Below are 22858 nucleotides of genomic sequence, written 5' to 3' on the forward strand. Positions count from 1 at the left end.
CAAACAATTTTGATTTGTCCAATCATTTAGAAGATATAAACCAAGTAATTCTTTGGGTTTGAAGCATATCTACTATTTTGCCTTTTATTTGTGTGCACAAGGTCCAAACATGATAAAACTTAAAACATATACACACCAGGATTGTCTGAGGACATGTGCTAAATTTGATTAATTTCCATGTGTCAACAGCAAATAAAAATATAGCTGCAATCAGCGATGACGGGCCCAAGCACCATGGGTCCATTTCCACCCAGTGGCTTTTGGAAAACAATGCAAGGTGGACACATGCATTTGGCATTTGACATTATTCTAAACAAATCTGAAGCAATTTGGGTAAATATAAAAGGACTATTTTAAAGTCAGTTGTAAAAGCCACACTTCCTGCTGCCAGGTGGTGGCGCTATGACCATGACCCAAAATAGTCACGTCCATGTGATTAGTCCCCAAGACTAATGTTCTAGTCATGTTCTGGCCATATGTGCTTGGACTAGGGTTGCTCTGATACCAAAATTTTGGCTTTGGCACGATGATACCTCGGTATCGATAATTAATCAAAACTATAATCAACGAATAAAAAGCCTCAGATTTGTGATGAAATTACACAGAAAATGACTTGATTAAAAGAACTGCATAAAGTCTCACAGATACAAATTATGCGATTTCCATTTACATTTTTCTGGATTCCATGTTAAATATTTTAATTAAATGTAATGATAAAATGGTGTTTAATCAAATTGATACATACAGCTTTAAGCAAATAAAAATATAATAATTATTTATTTATTTGTACAAAAAAATGCAATTTTATGTTTTGTAAAATAAAATGCTGTACAACAGAGATAGCTTTACAGTATTAATGAAAACATTAATGAAAAAAAGTCTTCAATTTCACACATCCAGTTGAATAGAGCTTTTATTTAAGCAGGACTTTTATTTTTACAGACCTCTGAGTTCTTCCTGTTTTTGACGGGTTATTTATATCAAGCTTCTAATTAATGCTGGGATAATCCTGTCATGACTCTGGAGCTGAAATCTCCTAGCTGCACGAGTTCATTTAAGTGTTAACAGCCGTTTATACTTCAAACACACTGCATGAAAATTAAGCACCAGTAGTGTGTGTTGCATTTGTGTGAGTAAGTGCGCATGCATGCGCACGTGTGTGTGTCTTAAGCAGATGGCAGAGCAGAGCAGCACCTCTTCTGTAGCGTGCAGCGCATGTGACTGTATAATATTTAATTAAATTACATTCTTCTGCTGTTTAATGATCACACTTGGCCATTTCCAGAGGTTTTTTATTTTATTTTCAAATTGTCATTGATTTCATCTCAAAACTGTCACATCTCATAGCATTTAGTTAATTACAGAATACTGTAATGTGGTACCGAAATTAGCAACAAGATGATATCATACCGTTTACATTTGGTATCGTGATACTTCGTTAGTACCGGTAAACTGCACAACCCTAGCTTGGACCCCGATGATTGCCGCTTGCATCTATATTTAAAAGATTGATTCCATTTCATGGTTATTATGGATGAAAGATATTACGAACAAAATCTTTTTTAAAGATAAAATAAGGCTTTGACTTTATGGTTTTACTCTTGTGCTCATCTTCAAATAATTTAAAAGTAAAGCCCGACCAATATGGGATTTTTGAGACCGATACCGATTTTAGAGTGGGAAAATTCACCGATTACCGATATGGTGGCCGATATAGTTAATTTTTGAGCCGGAATGAAAACAGACCTTTTCTGTGTGGATTGTTCACCAATTCTGCACCGATATGACTATGCAAAAGTACTCGGAATGCTGCTTTCTTAAATATTTTTATCAAAGAATATTTGACATTATTGTTATACATTGTCAACAAATTCTAGAAATAAACACTGAGAAAATAAAGAATAAATAAAAATACAATAAATAGCTTAATAAACATCAGTACTGTTTAGTATAAGTCAATTGCTGACCATTAAAATAAAGAATAAATATAAATACAATAAATAGCTAAATAAACATCAGTACTGTTTAGTATGTCAATTACTGACCATTAAAATAAAGAATAAATAAAAATACAATAAATAGCGAAATAAACATCAGTACTGTTTTGTATGTCAATTACTGACCAAAAAAAAAAAAGAAAAATACAATAAATAGCTTAAAAAACATCAGTACTGTTTAGTATCAGTCAAATGCTGACCATTAAAATAAAGAATAAATAAAAATAAAATAAATAGCTAAATAAACATCAGTGTTATTGTTTAGTATCTGTCAAATGCTGATCATTAAAATAAAGAATAAATAAAAATACAATAAATAGCCGGACGTTGTTTATTTACTTTCCAGCATTGCGTCTCACCAACTAGGTAACAACGTAGCATGAAATCAACACTTAACAAACACAATCTACCACCACACCATTGTCTGCTGAGCTGCAAAAAGATGCTCTGCTTACCTTTCAATCTACTAAATTACTGACTGCACTGACAAGCTAACTCCACACCGCTTCACTCCACCCTGTCTGCAGAACCACCGTCAGTTCAGAGTCAGCTCTGTAAACAATGGAGTCGGAGCGTGCTCTGCTGGACAAACTACGTTATAACACCAATTCTAAAGCATTGTTTTCTGCATTATATGTTCTGAAAAAAGTTTTAATATCTGCGCATATCGGTAAACATATAGACCGATACCGATATATCGGCGAAAGGCTAATATCGGCCGATAATATTAAAAGCCTTCAGAAGTCATGACGATGTTTCTGGTAAGGGGACATAGTGAGCAAGGATCCTTTTTATGGTGCATTCTAAGAGTTTTTAGAGAGCAAAAGTTTCAGTGACCTGGAACGATTTTGCAATTTGAGACAGCCCTTGAAATCACAGACTCCCTGATCAGCCCTGACTAGTGAACTATAGAGCTGATTGAGACACACCCTCTAAATTTCAGAAGTCTAAATCAGGGACTAAAATGGTTCAAGGAACGAAAACCAAAAAGAATTAAATAAAAAAAAAAGAATTCTGAATGTAACCAAAAACATGAACAAAATGATTTTCAATTGGTCCAGAGTGGAAACGTTATTTTTAATGCTTGTAACCGGTTATAACCAGTTAATTCCGTTCCAATCATTTTTTCATGAAACCAAAGGCCAAAGGGTTTATCACAGTAAATTTTTGGAACTACACCATTTCATGTTGCCCAAAAAAATTAAACATGTGCACTGATCCTGAAGGAAAGTTATACGGAAGTTATAAGGTAAAGTAGGCATTGATGTGTTGATGTTGAGGTGGTCAGATGCAAATGTCAACGACAGTGTGACATCACATTGTGGAGGAAGTAGAGAACGAGTTGTTTTGGCGGCTTGGTTTCAACAAATGCTCTTTTTGCAGTGAGAAAGTTTTGAGTTCTGAAACTTACCATATGTTTTTACAGTACAATGACCTCTTATATGAAAATTTGATTCCTCACGCCATGACCCCTTTAAGTAAATATTGCTTCATGTTTTTCAAGACATAATTGACAGCAACAGGTATATCAGGCTGCCTTTACACTGCAAGGCCTAATGCACAGATCTGTTATTTTGACATAAATATGCATGTTTTATTGTCCCGCCTGTTTACATTCATTATATTCTGTGTTTAAATTAATACCTTACCAAGACTGGGAATTTGACCAGGAAGTGTATTTGACCATTCATACGCACAGCCATATTAAAAGGCATGAGCGCTCTCCACAGAGCACATGCAAATACACATGAAAATTTAAAAGCAGCCACATATAAGACAGACAGTCCTAGGGGACTCATACTTGGTACTTGGCACTACTGATAATTTAGAAAGACAGTTAGCATTACATTTACAGTATTTTACTATAAACTTGGTACTAAAGTACTTTTCACATGCCTACTCTGAACTGATCCATTGATGAGCTTGTCTAACTTAGCAACTTTTGCCGTCTGCCGATTTTATCTGACAAGCGTTTGCTTTTTTCTATGGGACTCTATAGGTGTTATGTATGTTTTGAGTAGTTTCACTTGAAAGTATATAGAAATGATTGAAAGATATGGAAAAATTGTGTTGCTGGGTCACTTGTTATAGCGACAAGGTACCCAGAGGGGATCCACTCTGTAATTGTTTAATCTTTAGATAAATATTGAAGAGCATGCCGGAGATTAAACTATGTGTCAGACCTCATTCCAAAATGAGCATGTATAACATCAGCAAGGACACCTACATGTGCTCTGAGGTAAATTAAAGCTAATAACTTATACTGTGTATATACAGTATATATTATTTTGTAATTTTTTTAATATTATATACACTATATTGCCAAAAGTATTTGCTCATCTGCCTTTAGACGCATATGAACTTAAGTGACATCCCATTTTTTAATCCATAGGGTTTAATATGACGTCGGCCCACCCTTTGCAGCTATAACAGCTTCATCTCTTCTGGGAAGGCTTTCCACAAGGTTTAGGAGTGTGTTTATGGGAATTTTTGACCATTCTTCCAGAAGCGCATTTGTGAGGTCAGACACTGATGTTGGACGAGAAGGCATGGCTCGCAGTCTTCGCCTTAATTCATCCCAAAGGTGCTCTATCGGGTTGAGGTCAGGACTCTGTGCAGGCAAGTCAAGTTCTTCCACACCAAACTCGATCATCCATGTCTTTATGGACCTTGCTTTGTGCACTGGTGCGCAGTCATGTTGGAAAAGGAAGGGGCCATCCCCAAACTGTTCCCACAAAGTTGGGAGCATGGAATTGTCCAAAATCTCTTGGTATGCTGAAGCATTCAGAGTTCCTTTCACTGGAACTAAGGGGTCAAGCCCAGCTCCTGAAAAACAACCCCACACCATAATCCCCCCTCCACCAAACTTCACAGTTGGCACAATGCAGTCAGACAAGTACCGTTCTCCTGGCAACCGCCAAACCCAGACTCGTCCATCAGATTGCCAGATGGAGAAGCGTGATTCATCACTCCAGAGAACGCGTCTCCACTGCTCTAGAGTCCAGTGGCGGCGTGCTTTACACCACTGCATCCGACGCTTTGCATTGCACTTGGTGATGTATGGCTTGGATGCAGCTGCTCGGCCATGGAAACCCATTCCATGAAGCTCTCTATGCACTGTTCATGAGCTAATCTGAAGGCCACATGAACTTTGGAGGTCTGTAGCGACTGACTCTGCAGAAAGTTGGCGACCTCTGTGCACTATGCGCCTCAGCATCCGCTGACCCCGCTCTGTCATTTTACATGGCCTACCACATCGTGGCTGAGTTGCTGTCATTCCCAATCGCTTCCACTTTGTTATACCACTGACAGTTGACTGTGGAATATTTAGTAGCGAGGAAATTTCACGACTGGACTTGTTGCACAGGTGGCATCCTATCACAGTACCACGCTGGAATTCACTGAGCTCCTGAGAGTGGCCCATTCTTTCACAAATGTTTGTAGAAGCAGTCTGCATGCCTAGGTGCTTCATTTTATACACCTGTGGCCATGGAAGTGATTGGAACACCTGAATTCCTGCATGCCTATGTGCTTCATTTTATACATCTGTGGCCATGGAAGTGATTGGAACACCTGAATTAAATTATTTGGATGGGTGAGCGAATACTTTTGGCAATATAGTGTATATATATATATATATATATATATATATATATATATATATATATATATATATATATATATATATATATATACAGGTGCATCTCAATAAATTAGAATGTTGTGGAAAAGTTCATTTATTTCAGTAATTCAACTCAAATTGTGAAACTCGTGTATTAAATAAATTCAATGCACACAGACTAAGTAGTTTAAGTCTTTGGTTCTTTTAATTGTGATGATTTTGGCTCACATTTAACAAAAACCCACCAATTCACTATCTCAAAAAATTAGAATATGGGACATACCAATCAGCTAATCAACTCAAAACACCTGCAAAGGTTTCCTGAGCCTTCAAAATGGTCTCTCAGTTTGGTTCACTAGGCTACACAATCATGGGGAAGACTGCTGATCTGACAGTTGTCCAGAAGACAATCACTGACACCCTTCACAAGGAGGGTAAGCCACAGACATTCATTGCCAAAGAAGCTGGCTGTTCACAGAGTGCTGTATCCAAGCATGTTAACAGAAAGTTGAGTGGAAGGAAAAAGTGTGGAAGAAAAAGATGCACAACCAACCGAGAGAACCGCAGCCTTATGATTGTCAAGCAAAATCGATCAAGAATTTGGGTGAACTTCACAAGGAATGGACTGAGGCTGGGGTCAAGGCATCAGGAGTCACCACACACAGACATGTCAAGGAATTTGGCAACAGTTGTCGTATTCCTCTTGTTAAGCCACTCCTGAACCACAGACAACGTCAGAGGCGTCTTACCTGGGCTAAGGAGAAGAACTGGACTGTTGCCCAGTGGTCCAAGAGCAAGTTTTGTATTTCATTTGGAAACCAAGGTCCTAGAGTCTGGAGGAAGGGTGGAGAAGCTCATAGCCCAAGTTGCTTGAAGTCCAGTATTAAGTTTCCACAGTCTGTGATGATTTGGGGTGCAATGTCATCTGCTGGTGTTGGTCCATTCTGTTTTTTGAAAACCAAAGTCACTGCACCCGTTTACCAAGAAATTTTGGAGCACTTCATGCTTCCTTCTGCTGACCAGCTTTTTAAAGATGCTGATTTCATTTTCCAGCAGGATTTGGCACCTGCCAACACTGCCAAAAGCACCAAAAGTTGGTTAAATGACCATGGTGTTGGTGTGCTTGACTGGCCAGCATACTCACCAGACCTGAACCCCATAGAGAATCTATGGGGTATTGTCAAGAGGAAAATGAGAAACAAGAGACAAAAAATGCAGATGAGCTGAAGGCCACTGTCAAAGAAACCTGGGCTTCCATACCACCTCAGCAGTGCCACAAACTGATCACACCTCCATGTCACGCCGAATTGAGGCAGTAATTAAAGCAAAAGGAGCCCCTACCAAGTATTGAGTACATGTACAGTAAATGAACATACTTTCCAGAAGGCCAACAATTCACTAAAAATGTTTTTTTTTTTATTGGTCTTATGATGTATTCTAATTTGTTGAGATAGTGAATTGGTGGGTTTTTGTTAAATGTGAGCCAAAATCATCACAATTAAAAGAACCAAAGACTTAAACTACTTCAGTCTGTGTGCACTGAATTTATTTAATACACGAGTTTCACAATTTGAGTTGAATTACTGAAATAAATGAACTTTTCCACGACATTCTAATTTATTGAGATGCACCTGTATATATATATATATATGTACTCAATACTTGGTAGGGGCTCCTTTTGCTTTAATTACTGCCTCAATTCGGCATGGCATGGAGGTGATCAGTTTGTGGCACTGCTGAGGTGATATGGAAGCCCAGGTTTCTTTGACAGTGGCCTTCAGCTCATCTGCATTTTTTGGTCTCTTGTTTCTCATTTTCCTCTTGACAATACCCCATAGATTCTCTATGGGGTTCAGGTCTGGTGAGTTTGCTGGCCAGTCAAGCACACCAACACCATGGTCATTTAACCAACTTTTGGTGCTTTTGGCAGTGTGGGCAGGTGCCAAATCCTGCTGGAAAATGAAATCAGCATCTTTAAAAAGCTGGTCAGCAGAAGGAAGCATGAAGTGCTCCAAAATTTATTGGTAAACGGGTGCAGTGACCAACACCAGCAGATGACATTGCACCCCAAATCATCACAGACTGTGGAAACTTAACACTGGACTTCAAGCAACTTGGGCTATGAGCTTCTCCACCCTTCCTCCAGACTCTAGGACCTTGGTTTCCAAATGAAATACAAAACTTGCTCTCATCTGAAAAGAGGACTTTGGACCACTGGGCAACAGTCCAGTTCTTCTTCTCCTTAGCCCAGGTAAGACGCCTCTGACGTTGTCTGTGGTTCAGGAGTGGCTTAACAAGAGGAATACGACAACTGTAGCCAAATTCCTTGACACGTCTGTGTGTGGTGGCTCTTGATGCCTTGACCCCAGCCTCAGTCCATTCCTTGTGAAGTTCACCCAAATTCTTGAATCGATTTTGCTTGACAATCCTCATAAGGCTGCGGTTCTCTCGGTTGGTTGTGCGTCTTTTTCTTCCACACTTTTTCCTTCCACTCAACTTTCTGTTAACATGCTTGGATACAGCACTCTGTGAAGAGCCAGCTTCTTTGGCAATGAATGTTTGTGGCTTACCCTCCTTGTGAAGGGTGTCAATGATTGTCTTCTGGACAACTGTCAGATCAGCAGTCTTCCCCATGATTGTGTAGCCTAGTGAACCAAACTGAGAGACCATTTTGAAGGCTCAGGAAACCTTTGCAGGTGTTTTGAGTTGATTAGCTGATTGGCATGTCACCATATTCTAATTTGTTGAGATAGTGAATTGGTGGGTTTTTGTTAAATGTGAGCCAAAATCATCACAATTAAAAGAACCAAAGACTTAAACTACTTCAGTCTGTGTGCATTGAATTTATTTAATACACGAGTTTCACAATTTGAGTTGAATTACTGAAATAAATGAACTTTTCCACAACATTCTAATTTATTGAGATGCACCTGTATATAGTACTGGGTAATAACAGATTGCATGTAATCTGGATTGTGTAATCAGATTACAAAAATTAAGTACTTGTAATTGGACTATATTACATTTTAAAATACTCATAATTTTTATAGATTACATGATTACATATTATCAAGGCAACCGCAGTAAATTGTTAATAATTTACTGATCATCCTAATCATTCTTTTTTCAGTCTTTTAAATTTTTCATTCTAAATCATCACAGCGCTGATATGCATTCGGTAAGACTTCGAGTGTTTCCGGAAGAGAGGGGGAGGGTTGTGTGTATTGCGCTCAGAAGTGATACTCGCTCTTAGCCAGCCAGGTGAAGATTGAGGGATCTACCTCAGCATTTAACCACTGGATCTATAGAGATAATTTCATTTTAAGAATGAAATTACACCAATAGTGTGCAGCTCACACATTTAACTTAATTGCTTCAAAGGATCTATTCAGTGCCATCTCTAAGTGTCCTGCCTGCAACGTACACAATAGTTCAACTGCAAAATGTGCAGAAATATGAAACAAAGCCCATCACTCTACTGTTACTGCTAATTCAGTGGAGTCCACTGCATGAAATTTAACAAAAAACTTGACACAATTGTTCCATGTGTGACTCGGTGGAATTCAGCTGTTTTAAAATATTCTGCTCTTTTAGAATATTCTTGCTGTTAAAAAAGAATATCTTGCACCTCAGTTTTAGAATAGGTGATGGACTATCTGCAAGCAGTAAGGGATAAAAGTTTTGAATTATAAACTTTGGCCATGCACTGTCATTGCTGTTAGATTTAATGTTAATTTCATTCATGTAATGTTTAATGCAATTTTTTAAAATGTCATAAGAAGCTCTTTTTGTGAGGCTCTTTTTGATAGTAATAAAGAATGGAATACATTTTCTTCCTCTCAGTACTTTCATTTTAAAATGATTATCCTACTCAAAAGCATGTGACATAAAATAAAATAGAATTAGGTTGAAAGTAATCCAAAAGGAATTAGATTAGATTACCCCAAAAATGTCATCTACGAGATTATGTAATGCATTTTTTGTCATGTAATTTATATATTGTGTTTATTTATATATAAATATTAGGGCTGCCCCATAATAGTCGACCAAACGTTAGTCAATGAGAAGAGTCTTGGTCGACAGAGTTTTGATTGGTCGGTTGGTCGCAGAAAAAAAAAAACTCCACAGGAAACCGACGAACACCAGTATTACTGATGCTAGGTGGTACTACGGGATAATTTCGTTAAACAGGGTTAGGGTTAAGCCTACACAATAAAGCAAGACACCTTGATTTCAAACTTTGAACTTTATTTTTTATTTATTTTAACAAAAAATTCAAATGAAACTAGAAAAAAATTAAGTGCAATTAAATTAAAATGTGTGTTGTTCAACTTTTTGAAAGATGGCTTTACAACATCTCTTTGGAAACTAGCCTACTTCATCTGTGCATTCTCTACCGGTTGGGTATTTCGTTGTCCAGGAAAATACATCTTGTGTGAATAAATTCGTTTTGTTCCCTCCTTCACTTCATATATATATATATATCGCAATATCCAATTGCATCGGCAACCACTGGGCTGAAGGATCGGTGAATATTCTTGCGTTAGTGATTTTGCATTGAAAACTACATTTATTTAAAAAAAAAACTTAAAATCAAATACATTTCTAAATTCAAATTGCACTCTAAAGGAAACAAAAAAGCAATTGAAATAATGAAGTGATAAAAAAAAAAAAATAAAAATATATATATATATATATATATATATAAGTAACCACCTTTCCATTTACCGTCAGGCAAGTATCCGTCTAAACATGCAGGCGGAAAATTACTTGCGCAAATGAAGACATAAAAACAATTATAAATGTAAAAATAACAATTATAATGATAATAATAAATCGCTGAAATATAAATCATGGTTCGAGTTGAATGTGTTTTGTATCATTTTATGTTTTAATCACAGATGTATAGGCTGCAGAGTTGTGGTCACATTGAACTGCTCTGTGGAAATAAAGTGAAATGAACTCAAAGCACCTCCTGAGCTGAGAGTCATTTGCACCATTCTCATAGACGATACTATTCTTGCAAAAAAAGAAACAAAGAAAGAGTAAGAACATTTACATGCGCGTATTCCACGAGATTGCACGCCTCCGTATCAGCGCGTCATATATGCGCATAGACGGCTGTCATCTGTTCTTAATGATACAATAAAGTGTGTTTCTTCTAGCACGTGTCTGTGTGTCTACGGGCAAATAATTTGTAATATTAATTTGATAATAATAATAATAGCCTAATAATAATAATAATAATAATTTAATACATGGGAAAACAAGCCAAATATCGCCTTGACATGGTCAAAGGCATCAGCTATTGGCAAGCACTCTGACCATCGTCGATACCCGAGATCATCGTCTGTCGGCACAACCCTAATGTGCATTTCTCTCTATAAATTAACAAAATGTTCAGACAGTCTCCTTGCTGGTTTTTCCGACACATTCAGAATCATTACCGCTTTTGCCGGTGTCGCTGCGGCTCGCTTCGTGCGTTCGCTTGTAAAATGTATATTTTAAAGGCTCATTATTACGGTTTAGTATTTCTCTGTAATGTAGAACAGTGTTAACAATGTTACTTATAACATTCTTTCTCAGCCCTGGAACTCAAACCATTTTCTGATGCCCCCCAAAATATATATATTTAAGTAATTAAATTAATATCATAAACATGCGACGACTAGTCGACTAATGGTTTAAACAAACACCTACTAGTCGACTAGGAAAATCTTTGGTCAGGGGCAGCCCTAATATATATATATATATATATATATATATATATATATATATATATATATATATATATATATATATATATAAAGGATTTGCATGAGTAATCGCATACTCGAGTTTTCGTTCTGCAATAATTATCCGAATAGTAAAAATACTATTCGAATTTCACAAAGTTTTGCTTTGCTGGCCATATACAGTGAGATGCATGTTAAATCCTGAATACACAAACTAAAACTGGCAGTTATAACAATGCACTGGGTGACGCTGTTGAGTGTGGACACAAGTTGATCATATTTGATGAGCAAACAGTTCTGTCAGTACGTTTAGATGGACACCAAAAAAGCGGGTTATTGTGAGAATGTGGCTTACTGTGAGAAAGCTGGGTTCCTGTTTAAATGTACTGGATAAGCGGTATACACTTTACTCTCGTATATGTGCAGCTCGACAGAAAGCAGCGTCCCCATAGCAACGTAATCCCCACGACGCTTCTGTAAACAAACATGGCATCCGAGAAAGACTTTGCTAGCTGAGGTAAGGGACATTCCATCATTTAAACTGGTGTGTATAAATGAGTATAGTTTACTGAGCATGTGGATATGCTTGTTTTTCTCAACAGAAACATGAGATACAATATAAACATAACTATTATATGTCGTGTTTATATTCGTCCTGTACGTTAACTGCGTCAGTCTACTTCATTAGCAGTTTCTTTTTCTTCACTTTACGTGAACTTACATGCTTTCATTCTGTACTTTTTGTTTTCACGCATTGCTTGTTTAAATGTTTTAAAAAAAAAAAAATTAAAAAAAAAACACAGGACATAATATAAGCTTGTTTTGGATGTAATTAGAAGCTTGTTTTTTTTTAATGGTGATGCAAGCTTTATGACTAAAAAAATATTTTACATCTCTTTCTCATTAATTACCTTCATTTAAATAATAGAATATTCGAATATTCGTTTTTATTAGCTTAAATATTAGAATACCAAATTATTGATGAATGCCCATCCCTAATATATATATATATATATATACACACATACAGTATACAGTTGAAGTCAGAAGTTTACATACACTTAGGTTGAAGTTACTATTAGAGCACAAAATTGTTTACAAGAGCACAAAATTCTTCACAGATCTAGCCTCTTAATTTTGCTCTCAAAGTGCACCAGATTGATGCATTTAAATTTAGAATTTACAACATTTTTCTTCCAGGGAAGCATACCTCCGGACCCCTCTAGAGGGTCTGAGGTCCACCCACCACAGAAAATCCTAGGGGACACACTGTATGCCGCTTGTATCCATAGAAAATTGCTGCCATGGAGCATTCCAAAGATGGTGGTCAAGTGGACTGACTTTGGTGAGCAGCTGTAACCAAGACGGGTGGAGCTTAGCGAAAAATCAATTGTGCTCTATTTGGGAAAACAAAAAGAGTTACTGGAACTAAAGATTTCTATGATAGCCATCTTAAAAGAGCCTACGGTTTATCTTGCATGTCACCCATTAAATTCATACAAGACTGTTAAAGGTTTTTTAAGAACCATTCTCTCAAATCACATGTCCCTTGTCATCCATTTCCTGAACTGCTCTGGTTTGAGTCTTTAGTGTAAATTGCTCATCTTTAGACAGGAGGAAATGGGAGTCTCTGTTCTGTGCATGTCACCATGGTCCGTTCATACGATACCCAAGGGGCAAAGAAAAAACAAACAGCCTCTCCACATACCACCTCTCTCTTTCTTTCTCTCTTTCTCCCTCACCCTCTCTGCTCAACCTGATAAGTAGCCGCAAGGAGAGACTGAGGAAGCCAGGGAATGTATTTAGAGTCCAGAAACTTCTCTTTCACCTCTTTGGGCTGCTCTGTAGTAATAAACTTTGTCAGCAGCAGCACCCATCAAAAAGTGCCTGGGGTTACACTTCAAACCCACTCTTTGTAAATGTTTAGTTTATGAGAGCGTTCATGTGAATGGTGTGTGTGTGTATACATTATATTAGTGTGTGTGTGTGTGTGTGTGTGTGTGTGTGTGTGTGTGTGTATACGAGAGAGAGAGAGAGGCCCAGCGTAAGGAAAAAAGTCATAGAAAGATATGCTTTTAAACAACATTGACATCGAGATGTCTGAGCAAATCTAGTCACTCTGTATTCTACTCCTCAACAGGATATTTCCAAATTATTATCAGCTATTGTTAATGGCAGGTAACATTGACAAAGGTTAGGGGTTAAAGAGGGGACAAATAATTTGTACTCTGTATGGGAGCTGCCGTGACTAATGTGTGATGAGAGTAGTTTAGATCCCACACACTCAAGGGCACAACACCTCACACCACATCGCTTTACTGCATCCTGAAGAACTAAACTGCACCTGAATAGTTAACGCTCCAAAAAATAGTTTTTGGGTAAATGTCAAGAAAGCATGTCTGCATCAGATATTACCACAAAAGAAAAAATTAAATAAAAAAAATACAAGAATTTGACATTATTCATTATTTTCATGTAAACTCACTAGATTCTCATTAATGTAGTACAGCTATTTTTATTTAACATGACTGCTACCATGAAAAAGTAATTAACATAAAATGTCAGTATTAAATCATTTTGTTGCATAGCAGTAATGAGAACTGGGGAGAGGCATTATTTGAAATGACAAAAATGACTTAAACTCCTCTAAAAATATGCTTAATTTTCTCAAAGTAAAATAAAACATCTAAATGTTTTGATTCTGGCCTTAGAATCACCCTTTCCCCCATCCTCATGTAACGAATAAAAAAATAAGATACAAAGATAGATTATGTTTGCCAGTGTTTAAAAAAGATTAATCAAATTAGTACAACTTTTTATAATTTAATTGTCTGCTTAGTCCATTATTGCTGTGAACAAGTACAAAATTACAACATATCACTCTGTTTTCTGTCCTATTCAGTCGAGAAATGGTATAAATGAGGAAGGCAGTATTTCAATAAATGCACAAAGCTTTACTGCAATGAAATGGTTGAAATGGCAGAAATCACTGATGATTAAAATGCACCCCTGGTCTCTTGTGGGTTTCCCTAAGCTATATTGACATGAGCTCTATCAACCTAGGTCAAAAGTCAGGATTGGAAGTGGATTTTAAAATGAAGGTGCAAAGAAGAATTCACACCAATAAGTCACTCAGTTTTGTACAAGACATTTCTTTATGACTAATAAGCAAAATGGTACAAATATTTGCTAAAACACCAATGTAATGTAATGGAACAGATGGATTTAGGTCCAAGCCTTACCTCCTAACAGTGCGCAGTAGGGTTGATCTGGCTTCGTTGTGGAACGTGATCACAATGGTGGTGGGCAGCAGGTCAGGGTCATAGTGCAGTGTTGTACACCTGGGAGAGACAGGAGGGAGTCAAAATAATGAGACTCTGTGGTACAAGTTAAGCATCAAGTTTAATGGCCGGAAAAACCTAGTGCTGAATTTGTACATACTTAATAATTGAAATTGTAAGGGGTCAAAACAGTTATATGACAGAAAACAGCAACTGTTTAAATGCCTTAAGTTGAGACATAAGGTCTACTGTTTTTAAGCAGGGACTGTTCTAGGGTCAGTGAATATTTCTGGGTTAGCCCAGACCTTTGTGGATATGTATGGGGCCATCCTTTGATTAAATATTGGAAATGATATACTCTAAAATAAAAGTATGAATGTTACATATGTGAGGTGTTATTTATATAGTCAATCTTTAAATATTACTTATAACTAAAATTCCTCAGGTGCTTTAACCCTTTCATGAGTAGGTTCTAAATTCCCCTGAATGCCCCACAGAGTGAGTCGTTTTCATGCATACAACATTGTTCATAAGAATGCAAAGAATATAAAAACAGTTTAGGACTTATTTGGTTGAAAAGGATGTTTGAGCAGCTGTTTCTGTGAACTGCAAAGCCAGTCTGTCACTCTCCATGTCAGCAGCATGGCGCGAAAGCCGTTTTAAATCTGGGGGCTTGTGACATGACTGGCTGTTGCAGAAACGGATATGTGTGAAGCTACTGTGCTGGGCCCAGTTATTAACCGTAAATAGGTGATTGAGAGAAATAAATTAGTTGCTAGTTTTGCCAAAGTTTGCTAGGTTAATGGAATTGTGTATTAATAAAGAAGTTTAGCAAAAATGCAAACGTCCTGGCTTGTGACTTAAAGTTTGCAAATTTCTCGAGCACATCTGTATATTACTCTTTGTTTTCAGGGTTATATTATATTTATTTATCACACATTATACATTTACACATATACAGTGAAATTCTTTTTTTTCCACATATCCCAGCTAAGCTGGGGTCAGAGTGCAGGGTCAGCTATGATACGGCACCCCTGGAGCAGATAGGGTCAAGGGCCTTGCTCAAGGGCCCAACAGTGGCATCTTGGCGGTGCTGGGGCTTTAACCCCCGACCTTCCGATCAGTAACCCAGAGCCTTAACCTCTGAGCCACCACTGCCCCAATATCTAAATATTTGGTACTTACTGCAAGGATGGAAGAGCTTAACTCACCCAGACAAGGCATTTTGACCGTTCACAAACATAGCTGCAATCGTGAGTCACACGCACTCTTCTTGCATGCGTGCACATACACAGCAGAAGCCAACAAGACAGTGCGCTGGTAAAATATATTTATATTTTAGTATCAACTTGTTAAGCACTGATGTAGTGACATCATTTGAGGCTTTAGTGAGAACATTGGTGGCTAAAGTCCCGGTAGACCACCTCTAGCGCCACCCATGTTTTTAAGGTGTTAGGCACTTTAGTAATTAGTGAGCACTTTGGGATGGACAACATAAATGGCCCTGGCTGAGTGTGAGGTTGACTGGATTAACAGGCCAACAGGGCCCCATTGCATGGAGAAAGGAGGAATGTGTGAATAGAATGGTAAAGACAGCAGGTAGAACCCAGAGAAGCAGGAGCATCAATAATGGATGATCTGATTAAAAATAAATAGCATTTTCGTTTTTCCCCAACTGTAGGAATCGTGGCCAGGAGAAAAGCACTTTGTTTTGAGGATGAACATTCTGACTTGCGGTAAACAATTATAACCCTGCGGTGCTCCACCTCAAAAACTGCAGGCTCAAGGTCTGGATTTAAAAAGTTATAAATTGAGTTCTTTGTTATGTAGTGTACTTCTTCGTAACCTAAACACAAAAGTACTGTATAACAACTTGTAGAAAGTAGTTATAGGAATAACAGGTTCCCCATGGAGCCATTTGGCCATGGCAAATGACAACTGCCTTTAGAGAGAGTAAAAACAGACAGAGCACAGGCTTTTGTAGGGAGCTTGTGTCCTAGTTTCAGACAGAATGGCATGCTCTCAGTCCATACACATTTTCTTTGACATATGCTTTCTTTCCACACATACGGTACAGCTGGTTTGAGTAACACCCCTACTGACCTTTAAGATGAGTTCCTGGATGCTCTCTAGAAATGGGTCGATTTTAGAAATTAAGTTTATGCTAATCCCTTTGAATGTCAGAGCAAGACAAACAGACCCAAGAGCAGAGGAAGAGTTCAAAGGATTTATTAACAATAAATATCAACTTCCACTGTGCTGGCGAAGACTGAGGATCCCGGCACCGGCTGCAGTTGCAGGGTGGAGTTTGAGGATGCATGCGCACCGTGGCCGTGCAATGGGCAAATCCGTGAACAGTGTGTTCGCAGGCGAGTGTCTGCGTTATGGAAGTCAGGAGCAGATTCGTAGAATCCGCCGTTGAATCGTAGTGAGGTGCAGAAAACAACTCCCAGCAGACTGGAAGGCAACCACTCTCCCAACACGCGGGCAGAGACGAGAAGTCCTCCGTTGAAGACTTGTGAGCACAGAGAACAAGCGTACAATAAACTGGAAGGCAAACACACTCCCGACACACAGGCAGAGACAGGCAACCAAACAGATACACGAGACAGGACCAACTAGACAGAGAGAGTGAGGTAACTTACTTCACATCTAGCAAAGATACTGAGAACACGAAGGGCTTAAGTAGGGAGAGAATCAGTGGAAAACCAGGTGCTGCTAGCACACTAATTAGTGGCATGATCAGCGTTCCCCTGGGAACAATCAATGTTCCCATGGAAACACTGATCATGCATGCCGGTAGCGCCTGCGAGACATGAGGGAGAGAAAATAACAAAACACACAGAACAAACCAACAAACTCACCGGAGCCGTGACATTGAAAATATTTCAAATTTAGTTTGGTAAATCAAGATATAATTACTTGTGTAATATCTATGTGAAAAATATTTCAAATTTAGTCTGGTAAATCAAGATATAATTACTTGTGTAATATCTATGTTGGGGCACTGGAGTGTAGGTAAACACTACAGAGTGTATAAGTTCTCATGTTAATTTGCATATTTTGTGAAATACTGTGAAACGGTATTCTATTAGCTGACAACAGACTTAATTACCATCTGTACTCGTTGTCCAGTGCTGTATGTTATCCACTATTCTATTATCCTCTATTGCCAGCAGTTCTGGCTTTTATAAACATTAAACACACACAATCTAGCATTATCTGTGAACAAACGTATACTGCTGTGGATGCCATTAAACCAGGCAAGATAAAAAAATGTAACGTGGTTTGATGCATTTTCAAACTGACTATTCATATCATACCTTAATCTTAGATTAGTAGCACTGACTACTTGTATTATAATAATTCCTTGAGTGCATTTATATTTAATTTTGAGGTCAACATGGCTCTGTGTCTAATAAGCATAGACTATTTTACAAAACTATACATAATCAACATTTCTCTTGCTCCGTCCACAATCTTTGGAATTTTTTTCCTGATCTTGACAATGCCTTCTCTGCAAAAGACACATTTGATGCTGCCTTGGCCTCAGTGATCCATCTTAGAAAATGATGCTGCCTACCTTTTGGAACAGCCTTTTTGTTGGGAGCATTACTAATCTTACTGTGAATTCAGCTACAGAAGGTCGAAAGTTCTTTGTACTGTACTGTATACACTCGGTCTGTGGTTACCGAAATTCAGACCACTGCCCCATGTGGCAGCAGCGTGAAGTATTTTTGAATGTATGAGCATGTGTGAGCTCCAGTTTCCAGGTGAAATGTCCACAGATGGGTGACAAAAGCAAGTTGTAAGGAGAGTTTTTTTAGTTGTAAATGATGTTGAAGTGAAGAGGAATGCATACTGTATTTTATGAACTCAACCCCAAATCCCAAACCTAAACTTTATTGTCAGTGGAGTAAAAATGTAATCTTATAGGGAAAATGGAACCTCTGAGTTGTGCTTGTCATGATTATGCAAACATAATTACTTCCTGGTTTCAAGGCGGCACAAGAATCCAGGTCTCTGGCAACTGTAGGAGAGCACCAGGTCTCTGGTGCTATCAGTTGCACCACAGGAAAAGTTGCATAAATGTACTTTAATTGATACAAAGACGTCTGATGGGAGCTGGTGCTTGTCAGTAACTCGGCAGAATGGGGTCAATGTAAGGGTACTGGAACCTTTCCCCAGACTGTTTCCACAACATCCGCTTTAAAGCATGGACCAGTAACCTGTTGGACGTCTGTTAGTAGGTAAAAGTGTTGGAAAACTGGAGAGCTTGTAGGTGTGAATTTGAGAATGTGTACAATAAATATTTGTATAAGCAAGTCATACACATTATACAAGTAAAAGTTTTCTTTTTGCTTTGTTACATGTATTTTGTATCCAAAGATGAGACCCAGGTACCCAATTTTAATTTCATGTCTATATTAATATTCTTTCTGTTATTTACAATCAGGTAGTAATCAAAAACATAAAAAAAAAAAAAAAAAACATTATTTCTAACCATACATTGCACAGATGAGGGAAAAACAACCATGGTGCAACTTCTCTCTCGTTAATGTGCACTGCGCTCATTCAACTGTACACATTTGCTCATGGAGCTTATCTCTTAAAGAGACAGTACCAATTTAGCGCTTACTTTACATATCAATGTAAACTCAATTAAAGATTAAAAGGATCAAAAGCGAAATATGAAAATAAAATGTACAATCTCACATACTATATTACGTGAAATCACACACACACACACAAACACACATACAGTGCATCCGGACAGTATTCACAGCGCTTCACTTTTTCCACATTTTGTTATGTTACAGTCTTATTCCAAAATGGATTAAATTCATTATTTTCCTCAAAATTCTACAAACAAAACCTCATAATGACAATGTGGAAGAAGTTTGTTTGAAATCTTTGCAAATTTATTAAAAATAAAAACGAAAAAAATCACATGAACATAAGTATTCACAGCCTTTGCCATGACACTCAAAATTGAGCTCAGGTGCATCCTGTTTCCACTGATCATCCTTGAGATGTTTCTACAACTTGATTGGAGTCCACCTGTGGTAAATTCAGTTGATTGGACATGATTTGGAAAGGCACACACCTGTCTATATAAGGTCCCACAGTTAACAGTGCATGTCAGAGCACAAACCAAGCCATGAAGTCCAAGGAATTGTCTGTAGACCTCCGAGACAGGATTGTATTGAGGCACAGATCTGGGGAAGGGTACAGAAAGATTTCTGCAGCATTGATGGTCCCAATGAGCACAGTGGCCTCCATCATCCATAAATGGAAGAAGTTTGGAACCACTAGGACTCTTCCTAGAGCTGGCCGCCTGGACAAACTGAGCAATCGGGAGAGAAGGGCCTTAGTCAGGGAGGTGACCAAGAACCCCAATGGTCACTCTGACAGAGCTCCAGCATTCCTCTGTGGAGAGAGGAGAACCTTCCAGAAGAACAACCATCTCTGCAGCACTCCACCAATCAGGCATGTATGGTAGAGTGGCCAGACGGAAGCCACTCCTCAGTAAAAGGTACATGACAGCCCGCCTGGAGTTTGCCAAAAGGCACCTGAAGGACTCTCAGACCATGAGAAACAAAGATTGAACTCTTTGGCCTGAATGGCAAGCGTTATGTCTGGAGGAAACCAGGCACCGCTCATCACCTGGCCAATACCATCCCTATAGTGAAGCATGGTGGTGGCAGCATCATGCTGTGGGGATGTTTTTCAGTGGAAGGAACTGGGAGACTAGTCAGGATCGAGGGAAAGATGAATGCAGCAATGTACAGAGACATCCTTGATGAAAACCTGCTCCAGAGCGCTCTGGACCTCAGACTGGGGCGATCTTCCAACAGGACAACGACCCTAAGCACACAGCCAAGATAACAAAAAAGTGGCTCCGGGACAACTCTGTGAATGTCCTTGAGTGGCCCAGCCAGAGCCCAGACTTGAACCCGATTGAACATCTCTGGAGAGGTCTGAAAATGGCTGTGCACCGACGCTCCCCATCCAACCTGATGGAGCTTGAGAGGTCCTGCAAAGAAGAATGGGAGAAACTGCCCAAAAATAGGTGTGCCAAGCTTGTAGCATCATACTCAAAAAGACCTGAGGCTGTAATTGGTGCCAAAGGTGCTTCAACAAAGTATTGAGCAAAGGCTGTGAATACTTATGTACATGTGATTTGTTTTTTCTTTTTTTTTGTCTTTTTTTTCTTTTTAATAAATTTGCAAAGATTTCAAACAAACTTCTTTCACGTTGTCATTATGGGGTATTGTTTGTAGAATTTTGAGGAAAATAATGAATTTATTCCATTTTGGAATAAGGCTGTTACATAACAAAATGTGGAAAAAGTGAAGCGCTGTGAATACTTTCCGGATGCACTGTATGTGTGGCATGGGGGGTGTGGTCATGTGTCAGTCTGCGGGAGAGGGAGAGTGTTAAGGCTCGTCACCTGGCTCATAATTATTTCTAACACCTGTCTCTCATTATAGTGATAGCGGAGGAAGGTTTAAAAGGACGCCGAAGCATCAGAGAGGGGGTTCGTCAAGCACGACAGTTCGTACCCAGAGAGAGAGAGGGAGAGAGAGAGAGATTGTGTTTATGTTTAGAGTGTTTTCATTTATTTACATTTTCTCTATTATCGACGGTTACCGTCGATTGTGTGGTTCCAAATAAAAGGACTGACCTTGAACCTGCTTCGTTGTCTCCTGACTCCTCCATTGCCCCAAATTAAGAACTTGTTACAATATGTTATATATATTTGGAGCTTCAAAATTTTGGCAACCATTAACTTGCATTGTATGGACCAAAATAGCTGAGATATTCTTCTAAAAATCTTCGAGTTCAGCAGATGAAAGAAAGTCATACATGAGGGTGATGGCATGAGGGGATGGCATGAGGGTGAGTAAATAATGGGTGAACTATTCCTTTAATATCTTTTTTTAGTTTTCAGTTGCATTACGCTTATGTTGTCAAAAGTTTGGTGAGTAAAAACAAAAATATACTAGACAATGGCAATTGTTTCTCCAACATGTCCATAGAGGGTAGATAGCTCACTATATCTGGATCAGAGCCAGTTTGTCTGCAAAGCCTGCTATTAAAATCCATATAATGTTCCAACATGACTGCGCACCAGTGCACAAAGCAAGGTCCATAAAGACATGGATGAGCGAGTTTGGTGTGGAAGAACTTGACTGGCCTGCACAGAGTCCTGACCTCAACCCGATAGAGCACCTTTGGGATGAATTAGAGCGAAGACTGCGAGCCAGGCCTTCTCGTCCAACATCAGTGTCTGACCTCACAAATGCGCTTCTGGAAGAATGGTCAAAAATTCCCATAAACACACTCCTAAACCTTGTGGAAAGCCTTCCCAGAAGAGTTGAAGCTGTTATAGCTGCAAAGGCTGGGCCGACATCATATTAAACCCTATGGATTAAGAATGGGATGTCACTTAAGTTCATATGCGTCTAAAGGCAGATGAGCGAATACTTTTGGCAATATAGTGTATATGGTTTATCCTGTTGTTACTTCATTTGCTTAGTGATTCATGAATACAGATCAGCCTTAAACACAATTTATGATCTAAAAACTGTGTTCACAGCTTTATATGCTGTTTGAAGCCTCTACTGCAGGCAGCCTGGGAGTTGGATTCATTGCTCAATGCAGCTATAGCCCAAGGTCTTTTGAGATAGGGGATGCTTTAAACAGTGAACATAGAACATCATTAGGGTTTCTGTCAGAAACAACATCTGGGAGATGGGAAGCATTCTGCTGTGTACTTGATATTTCACCAAAATGACGGATGTGTCCATGAAAAATGAAAAAAAGTGAGAATTTGGTTTGAGCATTTCTCATTATGATGAATCCAACTTGCTTTTTCTAATTTGAAGAAATTCTGTTTTCAGATTTCTGCTCATGAGATTCCTTCTGCTGGATAAAATCACAACATATGGCCACTCTAACGGAAATACAGCATATGACAAACAGGAATAGGCAATAAAAGCTAATTAAATTGAATAATTTCATGCTTTGCATATTTTTGGTTATGTTTATTATATGCAGAACAATGATAGGACTAGATTGTACAAATATGTATTCATTTCTCAGATCCTCTGCAGAAATGTTAACATCCCTCAGGTACTCTTTGTTATACACACACAAAGAGTTCACTTTGCCCAGCAGTTCTCGACGGTGAAGAAGCAGACGGAGGCTATAAAGCAC

The 22858-nt window shown here is 38.4% G+C and overlaps 1 protein-coding gene across 1 annotated transcript in view; it reads right to left on the reverse strand.

Annotated features, from left to right (window-relative positions):
- The window catches only part of LOC127416479 (polypeptide N-acetylgalactosaminyltransferase 14-like), an 86108-nt gene that overhangs the window by 34151 nt on the left and 29099 nt on the right, over positions 1-22858 (reverse strand). Inside the window, exon 3 of the mRNA XM_051655867.1 lies at positions 14597-14695. Coding sequence (XP_051511827.1) covers positions 14597-14695 — 99 coding nt within the window. The remainder of the gene's footprint in view (positions 1-14596; positions 14696-22858) is intronic.

The sequence above is a fragment of the Myxocyprinus asiaticus genome, chromosome 25, assembly GCF_019703515.2.
Source record: "Myxocyprinus asiaticus isolate MX2 ecotype Aquarium Trade chromosome 25, UBuf_Myxa_2, whole genome shotgun sequence".
NCBI classification, from domain to species: domain Eukaryota; kingdom Metazoa; phylum Chordata; class Actinopteri; order Cypriniformes; family Catostomidae; genus Myxocyprinus; species Myxocyprinus asiaticus.